General features: G+C 36.2%; 3 protein-coding genes across 5 annotated transcripts in view; all 3 read right to left on the bottom strand.

Annotated features, from left to right (window-relative positions):
- Window positions 1-5073: 5073 nt before the first annotated feature.
- On the bottom strand, window positions 5074-9680 carry gpr61l (G protein-coupled receptor 61-like). Its single transcript, XM_082137363.1, has 3 exons — window positions 9603-9680; window positions 9319-9526; window positions 5074-7929 (listed from the first exon to the last, which is right to left on the bottom strand). Exon 3 carries the CDS (start codon window positions 7838-7840, stop codon window positions 6554-6556), a length of 1287 nt encoding a protein of 428 aa, XP_081993489.1. The 5' UTR covers window positions 7841-7929; window positions 9319-9526; window positions 9603-9680; the 3' UTR covers window positions 5074-6553.
- A 2191-nt stretch (window positions 9681-11871) lies between these two features.
- Window positions 11872-19241, bottom strand: parp3 (poly (ADP-ribose) polymerase family, member 3). 3 transcript variants are annotated; one of them, XM_082137356.1, is made up of 12 exons: window positions 19150-19226; window positions 18633-18675; window positions 18252-18441; window positions 17981-18106; window positions 17706-17885; window positions 17430-17574; window positions 15683-15903; window positions 15289-15444; window positions 14748-14828; window positions 14289-14466; window positions 13079-13222; window positions 11872-12955 (listed from the first exon to the last, which is right to left on the bottom strand). In XM_082137356.1, the coding sequence occupies exons 3-12, from the start codon at window positions 18429-18431 to the stop codon at window positions 12777-12779; spliced, it is 1590 nt and encodes a 529-aa protein (XP_081993482.1). In that variant the 5' UTR covers window positions 18432-18441; window positions 18633-18675; window positions 19150-19226; the 3' UTR covers window positions 11872-12776. The 3 variants fall into 3 exon arrangements, with proteins under 3 accessions (XP_081993482.1, XP_081993481.1, XP_081993480.1); XM_082137355.1 differs by lacking the exon at window positions 18633-18675 and having other exon boundaries at window positions 19150-19241; XM_082137354.1 differs by lacking the exons at window positions 18633-18675; window positions 19150-19226 and having other exon boundaries at window positions 18252-18623.
- A 1342-nt stretch (window positions 19242-20583) lies between these two features.
- grm2a (glutamate receptor, metabotropic 2a) overlaps window positions 20584-22158 on the bottom strand; it is a 51675-nt gene continuing 50100 nt past the window's right edge. Inside the window, exon 6 of the mRNA XM_082137353.1 lies at window positions 20584-20991. Coding sequence (XP_081993479.1) covers window positions 20918-20991 — 74 coding nt within the window. The 3' untranslated portion in view covers window positions 20584-20917. The remainder of the gene's footprint in view (window positions 20992-22158) is intronic.

Raw genomic sequence — 22158 nt, 5'->3', positions numbered from 1 at the left:
AAATATTTGTGCAGTCTCATCACAAATAGCTTTCCTATAGAGGACAACTGACATAAAATAGAAAATGACTTATTTTGGCAGAGGTTATAGTTAATTGACATTGGATGAAATGCTGGAATGGGTTAGAAAGGAAAGTTGGATAGGTAAATATTTTTTAAGTTTGGACTTGGGGAAAGTATTTGGGAACTTAAATAACATGTCAAATAAATATGAATTTCATTGCATGCATGCATTGTATTTCTATAAATATGCAATACATTTATAATTAATAACGGTATATTATATAGTACATCTATTATATATCTCTACTAACTTAAACCCTAACAATTCTTTTTTTTTTGTTTTTTTTTTTGCTTGAAAAGTGATTGTAAGTAAATGCTGTCCAATTTGATATTTTTTTTTATCCCATGCAATGAAAGTGTTGATTAAGTGTCTAATTTTTTATTACATTTTTTCAGTCATGTGACTGGAGACAGACACATTGGAATTAACATTGACACCAAAAACAAATGAAGGGAGGTGCACTGAAGAAAAGTGTGAAGGACAGGGGAAGTGAAATGAGGAGTGTTGTAAAGGTCAGGCCACTGGAGGAGGCATGAAGGTCAGCAGTGGTCATGAACCTTGAGGAAAATATATCTATATCTGTATAATGATAGTTTTAAAGTGGAAGTAAAAAAAAGTTAATCACTTAAACACAGATTATTCTATATGTTCACTTTACTGTTATACTCACCCTTAAAACATCATTTTAAATAGCTATATAGCAATGATTTTTATTTAAATTATTATTTAAAAAAGACTCAACACCAGTGAAAATGTAATATATATAATATATATATATATATATATATATATATAATACTACATCCCAGAAAGGCCATGAGTGTCAAGGTAATGTATACTTGCCTGCAATTCTTTGAGATCTTCATTGAGAAAAAAAAAGTTTTAATAAAAACAAAAACTCATGCATATTTTACCTTTTGCCTATGAAATCACAAGGAGAATCCTTGTCCTTGTGGTGAAATAGCCACGCACATCTGCATTCTCCAACCTTTATAGCCATTAAGAGATCATCTTCCAGAGCCTCCTATTAATAACCACTGTCAGCCTTGACTGTCTGTGAGAGGACATGTTTTTCATCTGAGAGTTGGAACATTTTTAATCTCTCCTGACTGTCCTTCCAGAGACTCATATGCGCAAGGATAGAGGATGATGAATTTACTGCCAAAATATCCTGAATTATATGATACTTATCAATATTATGTCCATAAAGGTACCTTGTCTCAGAGATTCATTTTTCTGACAGAGAGAAACTTCAGTTTTCACCTTACTACAGAGAAACTCTTTGGATAATCACACTGATTGTGTAACATGACTAATTCCACACACGGCTCAACCTGAAAACATCTGGCTTCTGGATATGAAGGATTCAAGTCTATTCTGCCATAGGGTTGTGTATGATTCAGAATTTAATTTAGTATTCATTTCATGTGAGTGTATGTGATTCTTTAGAGGTTAAACTTTTTTTTTTTTAAACGTGTAACAAAAAAAAAACAGTGCACTTTTAAAAAGAACACTTAAAGGGATAGTTCATCCTAAAATAAAAATTAAGTGATCATTTACTCACCGTTGTGTTGTTCTAAGGTCGCATGCCCTTCTTTCTTTTATGGAAAACAAAAGTTGATTTTAAATATCCCACTCACTCTCGTCCATAGAATGGCAGCAAATAGCGACCAGCATTAAGCTTTTTAAAAATGATATCACTGAATGATCCCATGTGATCTGGTGGTACAGTATATACAATAGGGTTTAGTGAAAAAACAACAACATTTAATGTATTATTTAACAAAATTCTTGTTCTAGTTAAAATATTTTAAGATGCTTCTTTATGAAGCATATGAATTCACTATTTCAATTCATCTACTCTATCAGCAATTAAAGTTAAATTAAGTTTAGCACTATATGCACTCACAATTTTAATGTTATTTCCATTAAAACAATGAAAAACATAGTACATAACTGCAATCATGTGGATTCAATGCATTGATGTAAAAAAGGCAATCATGACCATGACACGAAAATCCTCTTGTGTCACTAAATTGACATAATAAACTCTAATCCAACTATCTTAAGTGGATTTCAGCAGCAGGATTCAGAGCGCTATGTTCCAACACTCACACCTGCCCCTCCATCTGTTACTGCAATTATGGATCATTCTATCCCAGATTTACCCCACCCAAAATCCTGGTTTGAACCAGCACATTCAAACAAATTTGTATCCGTACTGCTCAGTTGTTACGTGGCACATGCAAACCAACACATTTTAGACCTCTGTCCTCATTTCATAAACAAATTAATTAAATAAAAAAGAATAATTTTGACACCTATTAAGGGAATAAGGAGTTTGATTATTCCTAAACAACACTAACACAACTAATAATAAGTGTTAAATATGTAAAGTTCTGCTTAAACTTCTGCTTTGGCTTTGCGTAGCACCTGCCACCAGAGGTGGACAGTAACAAAGTAGCCTACATTTACTTGAGTACTGGGTAACACTTTATTTCGATATAGTCCACTTTAGACTCTAGATTCTACTTTTAGATTCTACTAACTAACTAAGTAGCAACTACATGAAAATAACACTTTATTTTGATGGTCCATAAACAGATATTCTACTGACTATAAATAACTTGGCAACTACAAGTCAACTTATTCTACTAACCCGAACCCTAACCTGACAGTCTACTACAGTCTACTAATACTCTAATGAGAGTTAGTTGACAACATGTAGTTGCAAAGTTGCTTATAGTAGAATGTCTAAAGTGGACTATCGAAATAAAGTGGAACCGATACCGTACTTAAGTACACTTTTTGAGTATCTGTACTTTACTTGAGTATTCTTTTTTCTGGAAACATTTTACTTTAACCTCACTACATTTGAAAGACAAATATCGTACTATTTACTCCACTACATTTCTGTCAAGGTCATTGAGTAGAAAGTAGTAACGTCAGTCGTCAGTCAGTGGATGATTTTCATTTTCAACGTTGGGTTTGGTCTTCTAAATGCGAATTTTGTCATTCTTTTGGAGCACACTAGCTTATAGATAACAGTAAGGCTAACATATTAAAGCCAAAAAACTTTTCATAGACACTTTAAATAGGGCAATATTTGAGGGAACAGCCAGTTGGGTGTCCGAAACCATTGTGGACGTTATTGAGTGCACTTATTCAATCTCCCATTCAATCCTACTACTGGAACTGTGTTCTAGAAATAAATTTGATATTGATATGAGGTTATAGGGGCGATTTCGGACACAACCAATATCTGATTAACGTTAATATTATTACTAGCCTTCTCGACTAGATAGCATCCTTCTTTTTTTTTTTTTCTTGTAGGATGTTACAACGGGGTCCCAGGCTGCCACTCTGCATATTCTTCCATATTATGATCCCAATGTTAAAAACAAAGCAACTGAAGTTTATTTAAACTTTTATTTTATTTGAGGTACCTGGATGTTTATATAATTGGCTATTTAATTATACGATTATATTAACAATAGAATAATGTTAATGATCATTCATTTGTGTCATTCAAACACCAATAATTTCAAAGATTTGATAGGGCATCAAAGCACTGTTGCTCAATTCATATGCTAATAAGGAAATCTTAAAGACATATGGTCCATTTAATTCTATTCTAACACTGTGTCTACACCGGACGCGAGCGACGTGACGAAAGCAAGCTTGAGGCTGTCTACACTGGACACGACAACAGAAGTATGTCAGAAATAGAACGGGGCATCAGTCAGGAATTTGTCATGATGCGTTTCGCATCCAGTGTAGACAGCATCACTGATTATAATGGGTTCTGTTTGCTTTTATCGCTTTCCCACGTCCTGTGTAGACACAGTGTAAGGGTCATAAAAAGTTTGGAATCAATAGTCATGAAAGACTAAAGCCCCTTTCACACAGAGATTCCGGAAAATATGCGGATAAAGTAACCCAGGATTTGACCCGGGTTCGTTTAATTTTGGTTCATTCACACTGCCAGTGTTTTTCCGGAATCAGAGTTCACACACAAGCCGTAAAAATCCCGTAAAGACGCGTGACATCGACGGTACATGTAATGTCTCAGCAGCCTCTTAAGTTTGCTTATGAGCTGCGATTTCTTTCTCGAGAAACCACGCATGTGCATTTTTTTCTCTGATTCGATCATAAACTAGAGCATTACGTACCATTTCACTAGCTGGCGAACGATCCCGGCTTCAGCGTCATCACTACGACACGGAATTTTTATATAATAAGAATAAAATAAATGATATTTTAATAATCATGATATGACACCTTCACATTTTTGTGCTTCAACTTACGTTTAACAACATATGGCCTATTGTCACCCACACAATGTTTAAGCAGTTCTTCATCACTTTATTATTGTCCATCGTGGAGGGGGGTGAGGTTCTCTAATGATCATCTGACCATGATTCCCCCCTCTTTAATCATTTTCCTTTAATCTTCACTTCAACATGTCTAAATCCTTTCAGGTTCTATTTTTGCCTGGCCTTGTTGTGATCATAACAGGGACACTCAAGTTTATGAATCCCTAATCACGCCACATGTACCTGCCTCTCACTCTCTCTCTCTCTCTCTCTCTCTCTCTCTCTCTCTCTCTCTCTCTCTCTCTCTCTCTCTCTCTCTCTCTCTCTCTATCTGCCCTCCCCCTCTGTTTCTGACTCTCTCGCTCCTCATGCATGGCTCGTGGTTTTATTGTTAGAAGTGACAGATCAGGTCACTCTCTATTGAATCACTGATGAGAAAGGCCTGTTTTGAAGCAGAGACTAATCCGCAGTAAGATGCTAGCTTCTGAGAATATGGTTCCATTCTGTCTTTTCCTTCACATACTGTAGTTAGTGCAGTGTTTATCTTCATAATGACTCCAAAAGGCATAGATCATAAATCTCATCTCATGCCTGAACCTTCCATGTTCATGTCATATTTCACCCTAAAATGACCACTGAGAATAAAGGGGATTACAAAAAAAAAACTCACAAGTAATTCATTCACAACAGTATTTCTTGTTTATTTAGGGGTGAAATGTGACCTGAAACACTTTTATTTGTACATGCAGTTCCTTCACACCACAGCTATTTACACGTGCAGCAAACGGACCTGCCATGTTTACTAACTAAAGAATGGAATATACTGTACAGCTCAAGTTACATAATTAAAACAAATTCAACACCTAAAGTGTGCAATATGAACCGGTAAAGAGGTCATTGTTGCTGTTTGCGGAGGACAAACAAGCTAGCTCCTGATTTTTGCCCTCTGTTTGTTAAAGTTGTACACTAAAAGGCAAAAGACCATAAAATTGCATGTTATCTCATTCTGTGGCATGGTAATGATTTCTTGTATTGCTCTCAAAGGTTACCTTAAAAGCCTACATCTCAAACTATAGGTCATTTCATCCTGCATAAAACGGTTATTATAGTGCAGCTTATAAAAAGAGCTAGCCTGAAACCCTTTATTTCAGCCAATCTGCTAGGATGATACTCAAAGGCGCCCTGTTGCTATGCAAGTCCCTGTCTCATCACATTTCCATGGTTACAGGGCAACAAAGAATTAGCAATGAACATCAGAGCTCCCTCAGATACACGTTTTTTCCTTGAATGAAAACTGAATTAGGCTTGGTGATGAAGTGAGAAACTTCTTAGTATACAATACAGTGGGCTTAGAGTGAGGCATTAAAGCACATTTCAAATGCTATGTAAGAAAAATGTTTTATTTGCACAGAGAGAAAAAAATATACATATTAATATTAATGACTATTTGTGTCATCAATATAGTGGCTGCACACACAATTAACAGCCAAAAATTAAATAATGGTAATTATTGAGTATGAGTGTTGATATTATGAAATGAATGAATAATGACTGAGAGTAATTCTCAATTAACTCAACATTTTAACAGATGGAAATAAATCAATATGTAACAAAAGGAATTTGATATTTAATCTTCTCATGAATACTTACTATTGCCACTTATCAATAGGAACCATAACAACAAATTATGGATAAATAGATCACACTAGTCCAAATATCATTTAGATCTGAATTTGCATGGATTTAAAGGGTTAGTTCACCCAAAAAAGAAAATTCTGTCATCATTAACTCACGTTCATGTATTTCCAAACCTGTAAAACTTTCACTCATCTTCAGAACACAATTGAAGATATTTTGAATAAAATCTGAGCAATTTCTGTCCCTCGTGTGTTACGCATCACATTTAAACTTCAGCAAGAACCAATGAGGTTCATTCTTGTGTGTTAAAGCTCTCAAATTTCATCAAAAAGATCTTCATTCTGAAGATGAATGAAAATCTTATGGGTTTGGAACAACAGTAATTGGTGAGTAATTAATGACAGATTTTTCATTTTTGGGTGAACTAACCCTTTAATACATAATTAGTCATGCACATATATAATGTTCTTCTTAATAAAAACAAAAATTCAAAAGTCATGACCTTTATTCAGACAAGTACTCACACATTTTCCAAGTCATTCCTCAGGGATCTGGCCAGGCAACCTGGCACCCTGATCCACAGTATTCCTCGGACTGGAATTGCCACAACTGGGTCTGGTGGTCTCAGCCGTGCTGCTGGTCCTTTGCAGAAACTGAAGAAAGTTTTCATGGATGGAACCTTCGTGACTGGAGGCTCGAAGTTCAACAGGTCTACTGGCGCAACATTTTCTCAGTTTTATCAGTTCCTCGCGGATCTGTCGGTTCAGAAGGCCGTAAAAGAACGGATTCACAGCAAACGAGGAATACGCTAGCCAAGTGACGGCTTCTTCGATGTCCCCTGGGCTCTGAAGCGGAGTGGTGATGGACATGTAAAGGTGGAAACTGAAGTACGGGAGCCAGCAGATGAGAAACTGGCCCACAATGACAACCAGGGTGATGGCAGCCTTTCCGCCACCAAAAACTCTCTCAGGAGACAATCTCTGGGGCAGGCTGCGGGTGGTGGTGATGATAGTGGTCTGGCTGTTGATGGAATCCGAGCGACGCTTAGCTTGGTTGGCCGTCCAGCTAGGCAGTGGTACGTGCTGACGGGCAGCTGATCGTGCGACTTTGTATACATTGCAATATACTGCAAAAATCACAACAGCGGGGACCAAGAAGCAAAGCACGCTGAAGAGAATAGCAAAAACCTTCCTGAGGCGACTGTGGCTCCAGTGTAAAGAGCAATGGGCCGCTGCGATGGAGCTCTGGTTCCCATACGCTGGCCAACCGAGAAGCGTGACCAAAGCCAGCAGGATGGATTTGACCCAAATGAAGACCATAACTCCAAGCGCAAGGTTTAGAGTCATCTTTACCTCGTATCGCATAGGATGAACAATATAGTAGTAGCGTTCAATACTGATCGCAGTCACGGTAAGAATAGAGGCACAGATGAGGAACACGTTTAAAAAGATGTACACCTGGCACTCCAGAACGGTAAACGCTACAGTGCTAAAGAACGGAGAACTAGACACTATCCCTAGAGGCATCAACAATATAGCACAAAGCAAGTCAACTGCACAAAGATGACAAACAAACACATATTTTTTCATGTGAGGAGCTCGGGCAATGGCCACCATGACTCCGCTGTTGCCCAATAGTGCTGCCAGGTTAAGGGTCACCATGCAAAACAGCCCAACAAGATCCTTAATCTGGGATTCCGAGTGGATGACCTCCTCCATGCTGGGAGGGGTAGGCTTGGTTGTGATCCGCTGGCCGGACGTGTCATTTGGACTTGTGTGATTGGTCAGGAGACCCAGCATCAGACCTGGCACAGCTTTCTCCATACTTCACCGGCTCGAGATAGAACCAGGCTTCTCCATGCGTAAATGTTGTTTTCTCTTCAGTTTGTCAAGCGTTTGTGTTGAAACCATCTCTGAGAAGAAACGAGCAGATCTATTAATACTGTATTTCATGTGATGTCATGTCACAGAGCAAAGTTTATAGATACTTATATAGAGATAGCTTTACATTTACATACATTTAACAGACATGTTTGTCAAAAATGTGACTTACAAATATGTGACCCTGGATCACAAAACCAGTCACAAGTCGCACGGGTAAATTTGTGGCAATAGCCAACAACACACTGTATGGGTCAAAATTTTCTTTTATGCCAAAAATCATTAGGATATTAAGCAAAGATCATGTTCCATAAAGATATTTAGTAAATTTCCTACCGTAAATATATATATGTTTTTTAATTGTGAGCAAATGCAATATTTTATATTTATATTTAATAAGTTATATTTTAATAAAAGCAATTGCTTTTATATTGATAAAAGCAATTGTTGTGGAAACAACTATTGTAAGCTGAAAAGTCAATATCAAAGTGACTCTATGGAGCTTTAAAAAAAATATATATCAAAAAACAGTTTTTTGAAACCCTAAAGTTGTAAAGAAAGTGATGCTGCATATTGCAAACCATATTCTTTAAGAGGATAACAGAATATTATGCCATGATTCAGTGCAAAGGGTCATTAAAAGGATTGGTGACTGTTTCATACCCATAATGATTAATTATGTTAATCTGTAACGCCTCCATCACTCATCATTCAGTGAGAGAGAACAAAATTCCCTTTCATGTCAAACTAAACATGCAATTATTATCAGAACACTAAAGCTGTTATTACATACACACACTAAACACTTGAGTCCAAATGGAAAGGAAATTCCCTCATACAAATCCTGAGTGCATATTGGTAATCATTTCTTCAAGAAAGTACAGATCATTCCCAAAATCACAGTGTCAATGTCCTTTTACTTCAGTCTTCATGGAAAATCTCATCTATTTTTTTTTTTCCAACCCACTCACCAGGTCTCTCTATATGCTAATGAGGGCAGAACAACATCCTGTCCTTTCTTGTTGGCAACTGACAGATTGCTTTCACCCAACGGGAGCATGTTTTTTTGTACAAATGGGTTGTTGACCGTCAGAGATCAATGAAGTTGGAGGAAAACATTACTGTTGTTATTGTTGTTTTTTGTCAGTGGGAGTCACACATGAGTCATACCTGATTGTGTGCCTTGACCTCCCCACAACACCCACCTATACGCGCTGACCCGTCCCCTCCCCCGACCCACAGACACCCAACGGCCCCAGGAGCTTTTACTCACTTTGCTAGAAATTCAAAAACACATTTTCCACTAAATTAAAATGAATGACCTACTGTCATGTCAGGTTGTGTTCCGCTGTTCTGACTTAACCCCATATGTTGCCCTGATACATAATATTAGAGAAAGAAGACAATGTGAGTTTTCTTACCTGTCAACGTCTGGGACTTTGATTTTTCTTTGATTCTCCAATCAGATCTGAACATCTGGACGTATTTTCACATCTGTAGAAACTTCAGCAGACACGTGCAGTGCAAGCCCACAGGAGGCCACTCGACATCTCAGGTGAGTTCAGTGGAGAGCAACCAGAGTGGATCATGATCCATCAAAAAGTATTATCATCCAGGAAAGCCCCGGCTCTAAGAAGCAAAGTTCAAATAGGTTTCCCTTTCCATCTAACAAAACCCAGGTGAAGCAGAAAGGATATGGTCCCACCTGCTCTTCCTGTTTCCAGTAGTGTTGATCAGTATTCACACCACTTAGGCCGGTGTCCGTCAGGATGCTCTTCCACAGTGTCCGGTGCTGTGGAGGGCTGTGACTGTCACACATTGTATCTCTGTGATTTTTTTTCTTCCTCTTTCAAACAGACACATACTCCTCTGTCCTCCAGTGTGGCAGTCATCCCCTGGGTCCTACTGCACACCATTAAACTAAAAGATACTTTAATGGTCCATTGTAGCACGACCAAGTCATTTTTGTATTATAATAAAATAACATTTATTATTATTATTTGTGAATTCTCAGAGACCCTACAGTGTGTATCTTACAGAAGATATCCTGGACCATTCAAAGATACCAGATGTTTGGAAGTTTAGCAATGAAAAGTTGTTTCCCTAGGTTTTTGAAAATGGATAACAACATCATTTATTATATTTTACAGAAAGATGAACATATTGTTTTGAAATTATCATTTGTATTTCAATTGGGTTTCTCATACATAAAGGTCTGAAAAATCTCAAAGCAGAATGATTTTCTTAATATTTCTTCTATTGGTAGCTGCTTGTTATTCCATATGTTGTGGAGACAAGTTGCCCAAAAAAACACATTAATATAAAAAAACGACTATTTAAAACCTCAACACTATGTGATTGGAGATGCATATATTTATAAAATATGAGGTAAACACAATGTAGACAAATTATTACATAAACTTAGTTTAGACAAAAGTTCATGTATGCTTAGAAATTGAGATTTATGTGTTAAAATGCTGAAGAGGCTATTAAATGCAGACATGTCTATAATAGTGTGCATACAAAAAAAAATCTGCATTTGTGTATTTTACAATACAATATAATTGTGTATTACATTTAATTAAAACATTGTTTGACGATGTTTGACAATGAACAGGGGTTGGACAATGAAACTGAAACACTGACCAATATAGTGAGGTTTCACGCCTATATGCGTGGCCTGGTGGCGAATCTTCACTGATTTTACATTCCATCAGTATAAGCAGAGTGTGAAGGTTGAATTAGCAGAGCAATAGCAGCTGTACATGAGATATTGCAATCCACACAACATAATGGGAGACATATCAGACTTCACAAGACTTCCGACAGGACAGGAGTAACTGCCGACGAAAGAGGAAGCTTTCTGAAAGGGATGTCCAGGTACTAACCCCGGGTTGTATCCAAAAAACATAAAACCACAGCTGCCCAACTGCAGAATTTAATGCAGCTCTCCTGTTTCCACCTAAACTGTTCGTCGGGAGATCCACAGAGTCAATATTCATGGTCAGGCTGCTATAGCCAAGCATTCGGTCACTTGTGCCAATGCCAAATTTCAATGGTGCTAACAGTGCAAATCTTGGGCTATGGACAATGCGAAACATGTTTCTTTGAGGAGTCCACCTTCACTGTCTTTCCCACATCCATGGGATTTTCAGTGTGGAGAATCCCCAAAAAAGCCTCAACAGTGATGGTTTGGGCTGCAATATCATGGCATTCACTACTGTGCTTGATGGGTGTCACTGCCAAGGACTACCAGACCATTCTGGAGGACCATGTGCACCTAATGGTTCAAGCATTGTACCCTGAAGTTGCACCAATACACACAAAATGACTTGTGACAGAATGGTTTGATGAATATAAAAGTGAAGTTGAAAATCTCCCATGGCCTAAACAGTCACCAGATCTGAATATTTTTGAGATGCATTAATGCTGTATTGGCCGAAAAAGGAGGCCCTACACCATACTAATATATCACTGTGGTCTAATGCAGGTGTTTCAGTTTTTATTGTCCAACACCTAGAGAGAGAGAGAGAGAGAGAGAGAGAGAGAGAGAGAGAGAGAGAGAGAGAGAGAGAGAGAGAGAGAGAGAGAGAGAGAGAGAGATGTTTTTGCCTTTTTTGCACATTTTGTCATTTATATTCTGTAACATGGGGTCAGATGAAATTACTGTAATATGAAATATTAACTCTGTTGTTAGGTTGTATTAAATATGCATGTATGGTTATTAAAGAATGTAGGCAAAGACTGTCATTGTACTGATGTCTTCACTTCAGCTCAGAACAATATATGTATTGATTATAAATGCACATATAATGTCTAGCAAATTATTCATTTCTATAATGAAAATCTAAATAAAACCTTTGTGAACAGTTTAACATACAGTGCTGTGGATCTAATGGGACATGTTTAATAAAACCTTTGCATTTTGAAAAGTGACATCTACTGGTTAAAAGGAGAACACAACAGTGCAAGTATATAATTATAATGATTTATTATATTCAGTTTTTTTTTTTTTTTTTTGTACTAAGCAGTTACATTAACATAAACTTTACTTCAAAGCTCACCACAACATAAAAAAAGAGAAAAATATATAACAATTGAATAATATCTATTAACTTTGTAGTGCAATATGATTATATAAAGAGCTTCAAACAAATGCTTGATAAAACAAACATCTGACCAAACAAATATAAAGGGCCGTATTAGCATTAGACTTCCTTCATAAAGCCGTGCTTGTCAGCCATGTATGAGCAGCTTGCATGCATATAATTGCATGAACATAAACTTAAAAGAAATTACAATTTTAGAAAAGAAAATATACTCTTAACAAAATTAATTAGGCTTCAATCATACTTTAGAAATATATTTTTTTTAAATACTCTTAGTCTGTGTAAAATAAGAGTATTTAATTCAACGGGAAAAATTCCAAACAAGCTTGAAAAAAGCAATTACAATATTTTATATTCTCTTCATTTTAGCCCTTTTTGAAAATGTTATGCTCTTTAAAATAAAAACGCACATTTATTCAACATTTTTCAAATGTTTAAAGGTGAACATACTAACTTGTTTTTATGACAGTACAGAAACCTGCAGTGACGTTTCTAATATGAATAACAATAAGTAATGATAGGAAGACATGCAAACCTCACTCAGAAAGAGAGAAGGGATTGTGACCAAACATACTGTAAGGCTACTCCAACCAAAGTTTACAGTACATGATAAAGATGTAATGTAATAATCAAATATTTCTTGGACATTCCGACTAATTAACTCAAACATTCAATGCTTTATACAGTATGTGAGCATGAAACCACATAGCAGAAGTGCCATTTATAAGAAGCTATATATGTAGATACAGTTCCATGTTTTCAAATTTGCTCTAATAATAATTGAACTTCAACTCCAGGAGGTATCGGATGCGACACTGGCTTTCCTTATAGATGAGATACTCACTATTGTAGAAGGAACTTCCTTCGTACTGTGACTGTTTTATGGCTTTTCCCTGAGGAACTGCCACCTTTTTACCATCAAACTCAATGAAGACATTTTTCGAGGGATCTGAAGAAGAAGAAGAAAAAAAAAGACTGAAATTGCTAAGAACTAATGTTATGCAGAATTTAACAAAATGTACAAGTCTATAAAGAGAAATGAGTAATGAGTTTTGAATATATTTGGAAAAACCTGGCTCTTGGCTTCCGCGTGCAATTACGCTGTCATAGCCAGCGGGGGCCTTCCTTAAGCTGCAATCATCCTGCGTGATGGTGTACTCTTTTCCCAAAGCAACTTCATTTAGAAACATGATGCCGATGTTGTTGGATGGATGCACTACAAACACAATAAAGAACTTAAGAAAAATTATTTTAGAGATAAAAAAATGCCTAATAATGTCTACGACATTACCAATGTTTCCTGGAAATGGAAGGAATGCAGGGCAATAATTACTACAAGCTAGGGCTGGGTGATATGACCTAAAAAAAAAAATCCCAGATTTTTTCACAAAAAATCTGATTTACGATTTAAATCGATTAGCAAAATACTCCTCTCTATAGCTTTTTTTTTAAGTCCAGCTAACGTGCTATGGTCATTAAATGGCTTTCCTGAGGTAAATGTAACGTTGCGTGACATATTGTTCTCCAGCTGTTTTATGGACCTCTTTCCGCGGTTGAAAAATACTGATCGATCGATTTTATTACATTTCGGTATGTTGAACTGTATCTGTCAAATTACCTATTGATCATTTGTGTTTATTTACTATTAACTAGTAGTAAAGAGTAACAGATGATCGGTTCACATGCCACTTGAACTGAGATCTGTCATGTCACATTTATAAGAGCCAAAACGGTGTTTATTGTTTGAATTTCGTAATTAAATTGACAGAATCTGAGAGCTGAGAATTTGTTTCACATCAAAAGTAACCTTCTCTGTCTTGTCTGTCGGTGTCAGTGTCCTCTTTGCTTCGCAATTTTTCTCTGCGTGAGAAAATGGATGTGTGTCGTGAGAGCGTGTAAAAAGTGACTGCGTGAGTCTCACGGTGAATTCGTGAGCGTTGGTAGCCCTGTGGATTCAGTTTGTAAATGTTTTTGGCGGGTGTGCTCGTGCTGCCACGGTCTTGTTCATTTGCCATGTTGTTTGTGTATCTCTATGGCAAACGCTGAGCCCGTTCGGAACTACGGGAGCCCAGAGGGGAGCGTCGGCGGATGTTAAAGAGAAAACAGATTTTCATTCAAACAAGTCGATGTAAACTAAACATTCGAGTTAATCGATAAAATCTATTTATCGCCCAGCCCTACTACAATCAATCCTTGCCATTGTGTTGCCATGTTGTTTCTAATCAAACTTTATATGTATTTATATTCTTTTATACTGATGCAAAGAAGGTCCTGTTTCTCACCATAGCCAGCAGATTTGATGTTTTCAGATGCAAAATAGATTCCCCTGCCCACACGTCCACCAGAATGGGGCATAATACGAAGTCCGCCCTTCAGAATGGCTGCAACCACAGCCACGCTTGTTCCATGCCAAAGCAGCTTCCGGTTCTCCAATGTATCATTTTCCCTGAAGCGCTCAGCCTACACAAGCAAATGCACACATGCACGCACACACACAGGATTTAATTAGGATAATAAGACTCAGTAATGAACAGAATTCAACACCCACTGAGGCCGAGTGCTCACTGCTGGTTTGAAATGAAATTAGGAATCTAATGGGAACCTAACAGGAGCTCTAATGGAAAAAATTACTGTGCATTTGCACTTTTTTGACATTTACTGTTACGAGTTTACTGTTTACTTTTATCGTTTACTGCTTACTATGCATAAACTTTAAACTTAAATTACGCAATACTATTCACCTCTGTATCTCTGTCAACTTCCCAGACGTCCACTAAAGTGAGTCCTTCGCGTCCAGTGGCATTCAAGTACTTCTCAATTATCTTAAATACAAAAAAGAGAGAGAAAAAGGAACTTCTGAGCATACTGCACTTATTTCAGCCCATTTCTATACATCAATTTATTTGATCAAGCTTGGTAAATGTCCATAATTGAACTCATAACTTAAAGACTTAAAAAAGCAAAGGTTAAATAATATAAAATCATTCATTATGTTTTTAATATATGTTCATGAAAATCTGGGAATTTTCATTTAAATCTGGAAATTCTGTATTTTAAATTTTTTTTTAAAAGTTGACAATCCGTTTCAATATTTACAATTTTGCTATTATAATATTTCTAGGTCATATTCTTAAGTAAGACATTCTGACAAAAAACGTCAGTGTTATGCTGATAATAAACACTGCATCATTTATTCTTTTAAAAGTTTGTTTACCAGATTTAAATTAGATTTTGAATTCCTGATTTCCAATGTGGACTATAAATGTTGCTGTGCATTGAAACCTTATATTCCTTCGATTTCTTATCCAGCAAACTTAGCTTGCATTTCAGAGACTGGTAATTCTGGTCAACTGGATGAGGCACCACGTCCTTCATTTCTTCTGTGGCTTTCTCAGATTCAGCTTTAAGACTCTGGGCAACCTCGATGTCTGCAAGAACCTACAAGACACAAGCAAAAGAAAGTTCGGATTTTGGTCATTCTTATCGAGATGGCAAAGCACTCTATATTGGCCATTAAAAACACACACAAGATCAATGTTTATTTTTGTAGCCAAACATTGAATGATTTAACAAATGAACCTATTCTGAAAAATATTCACATTAAAAAGGGTGACAACTAGGCCCGTATTTCATGAAACCGAAACCTTCTCAGTGCACAGTAACTGCTATATCTCACCAAAAGCATCTCCTTCTTGCCCTGAAGAACAGAATCATCAGAGATGATAGGGGGTCTGTTGCGGCCAAAGTTATGAGGAATAAAGGTGAAGAATTTGTTGGTGAGTTCTTCAAACCTGTTCCGTTCCCCCTTCTTTATTGCGGCTTCAATCTCCTCCAAAGCCTCAAAGCCTTTGGCTATCTGCTGCTTGCTGAGTTTCCCCAAAGGCATCTTCTTAATATCTGACAGAGAAATATGTGACACATGAAACTCCTTCACAAAAAATGGATCGTATACATCTCCATCTTACAGATGGAGCTCAGAAAAGTGGCAGATAGAGCTCAAATAGGCAGCAAAAAGTCCCATCTTCAGTTTACAATCACAATGCCAACCCCCCCTGTGGCTTTCTGAAACACATGTAAAATGGGATATGAATCCCTGAGTGATCTGAAGGCTATTTCATTGAGTTTTTAAAATATGACTTATTTTTCCCAGCTATCAAAAACAAGTTATAAAAGAACCACAGTAACATGGCTAGCTATTGAAAGAAACAGAAGAATTGGGACTTACTATTATGCTTTTTCAGATATGAACTTAAATGTAGTGTGTAATTCAGCTGTTTGTGAATGTAAAAGGTCTGCAAAGCTTCAAAGATTAAAAGTGCACGACAAATTGCGTTATTGTATCCCCCCAAAAAATCTGATTTTGAACTGCCTGAAATGAGTCCTCAGCAATTCCAATATTACTTCCTGCACAAACCTACGTAGTTTTGTATAAAATTTGCATAAAATTTAGAGAGGCCGAATCTTTGATCGAACCGTTTCAGACAGTGAGAAAAGAGTTGATGCTGCAATGAGAAAATTAAAGACCTTGGATGCATGTAAACCTATTGTTGGAGACCTAAAAAACAAAAAGGAACCTTTAAAATAGCATAATAGGGCACTTTCACATAATAGGGCACTTTAAGGTCATGTTCTGTTCAGCTGCACCGCGGCTTTGGAATCAGCTCCCGAGTGAGCTGAGAGAAGTACACAGCTTGGACACTTTCAAGGCAGAACTGAAGACCTTTTTATTTAGAAAGGCTTTTATGTGCTGATTGTTTTATTGTTTTTATGGTTTTTAGTATTCTGTAGTTATTATTGTTGTTCTTTTGTGTAGCACTTTGAGATTCTTCGGAATGAAAAGTGCGTTATAAATAAAATTGATTATTATTATTATTATTATTATGTGTCCACCAAAGCGCTTTTTCCTGCAGCTAGCGTATTTTTCCAATTGTTTTCAATGGGAGCGCCATGTTTTTAAAACGCCAGGAGCGTAGCGAGGCACTGAGCGTCTATTTCACGCTGAATCGCTCTGCATTTTTTACTGGATTGCGAGAGTTGAAGAATGTTCAACTTTGGGTATGCAGCGCTCATCACTGTCACTATTTACCCAGCCGTCCAATCACAGTGGAGGAGGGGCGGGACAAAAACAACACCGACCAATGTCAACAGATGACAACGACAAGCATAATAGAAAAAAAAAATTTAAAACAAGAGCCAAAGCAAATACTTTACATTGTATCAATATTTTTATATAGAAACAATATAGAAAAAAACTCACTGTAAAAATCTAATTCTATAAAATGAGATGTTTCATATCATAGCAGGCAAAGCGTCTAAATGGAAAAAAACACTCTCAAGCGCCCACAGCTAAGTTTTCAGCTGGCTAAAAACGCTTTGGTGGACACACGGCCTAATGATTCAAAGCTGTATCACAATATACTAACCCAGGTTCATGCTGGACATGGCTTCCTTGAACATGTCGTTGTCGAAGATGAATCGGATCAGCCTTTGAGTTTCCTCATCCAACCCACAAGGCAAAACGTGTTGTTCGCCTTTCACCTTCACATCTCCACCGTCTACAGTGTCCACCTGCAGGAAACACAAAACATTAGAAACTGTGTCTCTAGTCTTTGGACAATAACAAGGACCCGGCTTCAATTAAGGGTGTAATAAAGTAAATTCATTAAATGCTGCAAAAACTGATGAAAAAGCTAAATTACCTTCACTTCTGCATCCTGGTCCCCATCTACCTCTATCAGTGTGTACTTCCCAGAATGCGAGACAAAGTTTTCTCGATCGCTCCAGTTATTCTTGGTCTTCTCTTTGAATTTCTTTTCGAAACACTTAACGGCTGCATCAGCGGTAGATGGACCAGCTAAATTGTTCTGGCCTGACTCTCCCTAAAAACGGTGAAAGACAGGAAAAGTACGTCATCCATTAGAAGCTACAAGAGCATTTATGCACATTATGTGAAAAAAAAGAGAAAGCAACGTACCACTCTGCCCCATCTTGTCCAGCAATAGTACATCCCTCCAGACACTAAGACTTGGGTTACATAGAATTTGTTGTTGTTGTTTCCAATGTTAGTTTGGTTTAGCATGCAGTCGTAATCTTCATAAACCTGTTGGTTAGGATCACACAAGATTTTTTCTGTGATTCAGGGCAAGCAATAATTTGCACGAAAAATCACAATTCTCTCTGAACCAAAGACATCAATGGTAGTTTAAACATGATCAATTGTTGTTTAACCGCTTGTTCGGTCTCACCTCAGCATTTGATAGATGACAGAAGCTGTCAGGGTTCCTCGTGGCCCTCACTCGCGATCCTGTTGCCTTCAGGGCCTCTTTGGCAGAGGTGAACTTGTCCTTTGGTGGAGCTTCAGGCTCCTCCTTTACCTTCTTCCCTCCAGCTTTGGTGCTTGATGTTGCCCTTCTCTTAGGTGCCATCCTCTTTCCTCTTTGTTCATAATCATATGATGTTTTAAATATAGTATATAAACATTCAATAAACTGATCAGTTATGGAGTCAGTTAAGTAAGACATAGTGACATACTGCAGCATGCATTACTTAATACATTTAAAAATGATTTTAGTTTACTTTTATTGCAATATCACAATTAATTTAAAATATAGGTGAATTTATTTCACCTTTGAGAAATGTTTTGCCACGTGTAACTTCTAACACGGACACCTGAAAATGTATTAAGAAAATATACCAGATGTTTCTTTATTTATTGTTATATCTAATCAACATTTTTCAAACACACTGTTTGGAAATGATATGACATCAAATTTTTAAATATGGTAAACCATAAACCAACACAGTCCTGCTGAGACATGTCGGGACATGCTGGAGTTTACTGTAAGTGACGTAGATCTTCCTGGCAGCCTATCAGAGGCACTGAAAATGGGTTCATAGAAAGCACGGGGGTGCGTCTAGTCAACAATGAGAACATTTACTAAGTGACAAATGTGTGCAGAAATAAAGATATAATGTGAAATACGTGAAATCGCAGGTGTTCAGAAACGCGGCGAGCAATTATGGCGTGTTTGACGCACACTCCACCTGCAGCGCTATAACTGTAGCAACACATAGTCTACAGAGCAATATAACGGCTAAAAATTATTCGAGATTTTATTATTAGTCAGATAGAATGATACTTACCTGCTAGTGAGGGTGCTGAGAAAGTTTGCAGATTCACTCTCTCACTTCGGGACTGTCTGCAGTCTGACTTCCGTGTTTCTGACACTTTACGCCACACCCCCTTCCCTTACAAATCAATGATTTCAGATATATACATTTTATTTTGAATGACAGCTTATGCCACCAAAGTTGTTGATAATGTTTTAAAACAGACACATTTCACATTTCATAAAATATACCATTTGAGATGCGATGAAAATATTCATAAATGAATAAATAAATAAACTTAGTTCTCATTAGTACAATTGTTTTTAGTGTACTTCTCTGACACAAAGTTTCAGGTTCTTGTGTATCTTCCTGCAAAAACAAAATAGTTAAAATTATTTTTACTAGTATTTTATTCTTATTTTATTTATTTGTAAAAAATTTTGCATCACATGTTGCTTCAAACACTTTAATAGCCCCAATATAACATGAGGTTGCATAAATAATTTTAGTCCAACATCCAACCTTTGTACTTCTCACTTAATGTAAGCTATAATGCTGGCTTTGTGCGTGAATGGAAGCAGTTAAAAAATACTTGTATGTTGTAAAAGAAATGAAAATCCTATGAACTATGGACTATGGACACTAGTAGTCCTAATGTTTATAAATGCTAAAAATATTAAGGCAGAAAATGACTGCAGATATAACCATCACAAAAATAAAAAATCTATATCTTTTCATTTTTTCATTTCATCACCAGTGATTGAGTGTGCAATATATCAATTACCCTTTTTGTAACATGGGTTAGTGATAGCCTATGTGGACATTGTTATTATTAAGGATGAAGTATATAAATATGATGTTTTGTCTATGAGACATGATCCTTCGGTAGACTGATGAATGTGCATTACATTTGTAGTGCAGTAATAGCAGCATATACAGTCTTATTTTTAGGTTTATTTATCTTTTAACATGGTAGCTAATGAAATGACTTTATGCGCAATGAAATTAGGGACATCATTTATTGCACTTGCAAATCACCTGCATTTTAAAATGGTCACTATTTTATACAGCACAACAAATTAGAATTTAACATCTAAAAAACGAATTAATATTAAAGCCCAATTGCCCAACACTTGATCATTTTAGTTTAACCTCGCCCAATTTGATGTGATGAGCACCTACATCCTCTAGATGGAGACAATGTACAAGTTTCAGTATATCATGAACATTGCACATAAATATTAAATTATTTTAAAGCTGATGTGTGTAATTTTCTTAGTTGTACAAATGTATAATATAATATAATATAATATAATATAATATAATATAATATAATATAATATAATATAATATAATATAATATAATATAATATAATATAATATAATATAATATAATATAAAAATGACCAGGAGTGCTTGTATTAATATAAAACACATTTTATTTACATAAATTACAAGAAAGCACAAACCAGAATCACCATAAATCTACATTAAAAACATCTTGTATATAATACTTTAAACAGATTTACTATATCTTAACTCCATATCTCAAACAAGACTTTATTATGGTTTCCATAAAAAGAGTTTAAACTGGCATCCCACTGATATCATCTAACTAGTCAGAGAGAGAAAGAGAGAGAGAAACAAAATGGGATATTGTCACAGCACGTTGAGAACAACATTACAGGCATTCTTTATTCCGAATAGCCTCCTCAACACTAGCAAACACTTGATTTCATGACTAGTGAAGATAAGATTTATCTGTATACTGCATTTGGCAAACAAACAGGAATCCTGTTTCTCAGAGTGACGATGTTGTTGAGTCCACTACCTCTCTGCCATTACATACTGTAGGCACGACGTTGGAGGCCGAGGCTGTAAAGACATTTTCAATAATATAAAGATATCGTAAGTTGCAAATCACAGTGTATCGCCATTGCCATTCAATAGATGTTTTCAAGTATGTGGGTGAATCTCATTAAAACATATTTTTATTTTATATATTATTAAAACATTGCATAAATAGAAAAAAAAATTATAGATTTTTTATTTAATTTTTGTTTTGCATTTTGACATTATTTTCATCATAATTAACCACTTTTTCCACCCAATTGTATATATTTCTTGTTTATATTTTTGCTTTTTTTGTAATTTTCAGTGTTGATTCTCCTTATATTTTTATTACTGTAATACATATTATATATATTTTTGTAATGCAGCAGTATCACAAATACCACCATGATGTAAATTACATTTTTTACAATTTAAAATATATTTATTAATGTCACATAACATAACTGAGAATGAGTATTTGTGCATTACAGTAATGAGAGGAATTGTCTGTCAATATGCAAACAAATATTTACATCATAATGCTAAATATTATTTATTTGTCACTTGATTTTGAGGTGAAATACCCATTTTAAGGGATTCACATATGCACTCTATCCTAAGCTCAGGGATGTTTCAGTGCTACAGTAATATCAATGTAATCCAATAAAGCCAAATATCTGCACTCACAGGGCCAATGATACTTTATGTTCTGCTCCAATATTACTCCGCCATCATACAATACTGAATATTTTGATCAATATCTTTCATTTCTAACGGCAGTTCAGACATTGCCAATCCATATTTTCGAATATGGGTGACACAAATTGATGAATGTGCTTGTTTTAAAGCGTAACTCTCGCCAAAATGCAACCTAGGGTCTTTTTGTTAATCTACCCGAGGCAAACTTTCGTTTAAAAGCATAATTAGAATGAAAGATTGACCATATTTTCGTTTTCGGCCAAATTGCCTTTTGAATGGGAGTGCTAGGGGCACTACTATCATAGCATCAAAATCGCTATTTTTAAAACACTAAGAAGGCTCGACACAACATGAAACTTTGCTCGAAGTATCACCAGGGGCTCTACACATGAACTCAAGCATTGAGAACATTGTTTGTGTACACAGAGTTTACTAAAAAGAAAGATTTTGAACAACTTGCTGTTGTTGTTTCCGGCCGCCGGAATTTTGTCAGTCAAAAATAGTCGATCT

This window comes from Leuciscus leuciscus (genome assembly GCF_965113295.1).
Source record: "Leuciscus leuciscus genome assembly, chromosome: 14".
In the NCBI taxonomy this organism is placed as follows: Eukaryota; Metazoa; Chordata; class Actinopteri; order Cypriniformes; family Leuciscidae; genus Leuciscus; species Leuciscus leuciscus.
This window is presented reverse-complemented; position numbering and strand designations above follow the sequence as displayed.

What these genes read in the sequence shown, in the direction of transcription:
- gpr61l (XM_082137363.1), bottom strand. Translation starts at nt 7,840, where the DNA reads ATGGAGAAAGCTGTGCCAGGTCTGATGCTGGGTCTCCTGACCAATCAC.
- parp3 (XM_082137354.1), bottom strand. Translation starts at nt 18,545, where the DNA reads ATGCTGCAGTATGTCACTATGTCTTACTTAACTGACTCCATAACTGAT. An exon ending in CATGTCCAGCATGAACCTGG is followed by an intron (nt 15,904 to 17,429) that starts GTTAGTATATTG and finishes TTTCTCTGTCAG; the next exon opens with ATATTAAGAAGATGCCTTTG. An exon ending in AGAAATCGAAGGAATATAAG is followed by an intron (nt 14,829 to 15,288) that starts GTTTCAATGCAC and finishes TTTGTATTTAAG; the next exon opens with ATAATTGAGAAGTACTTGAA.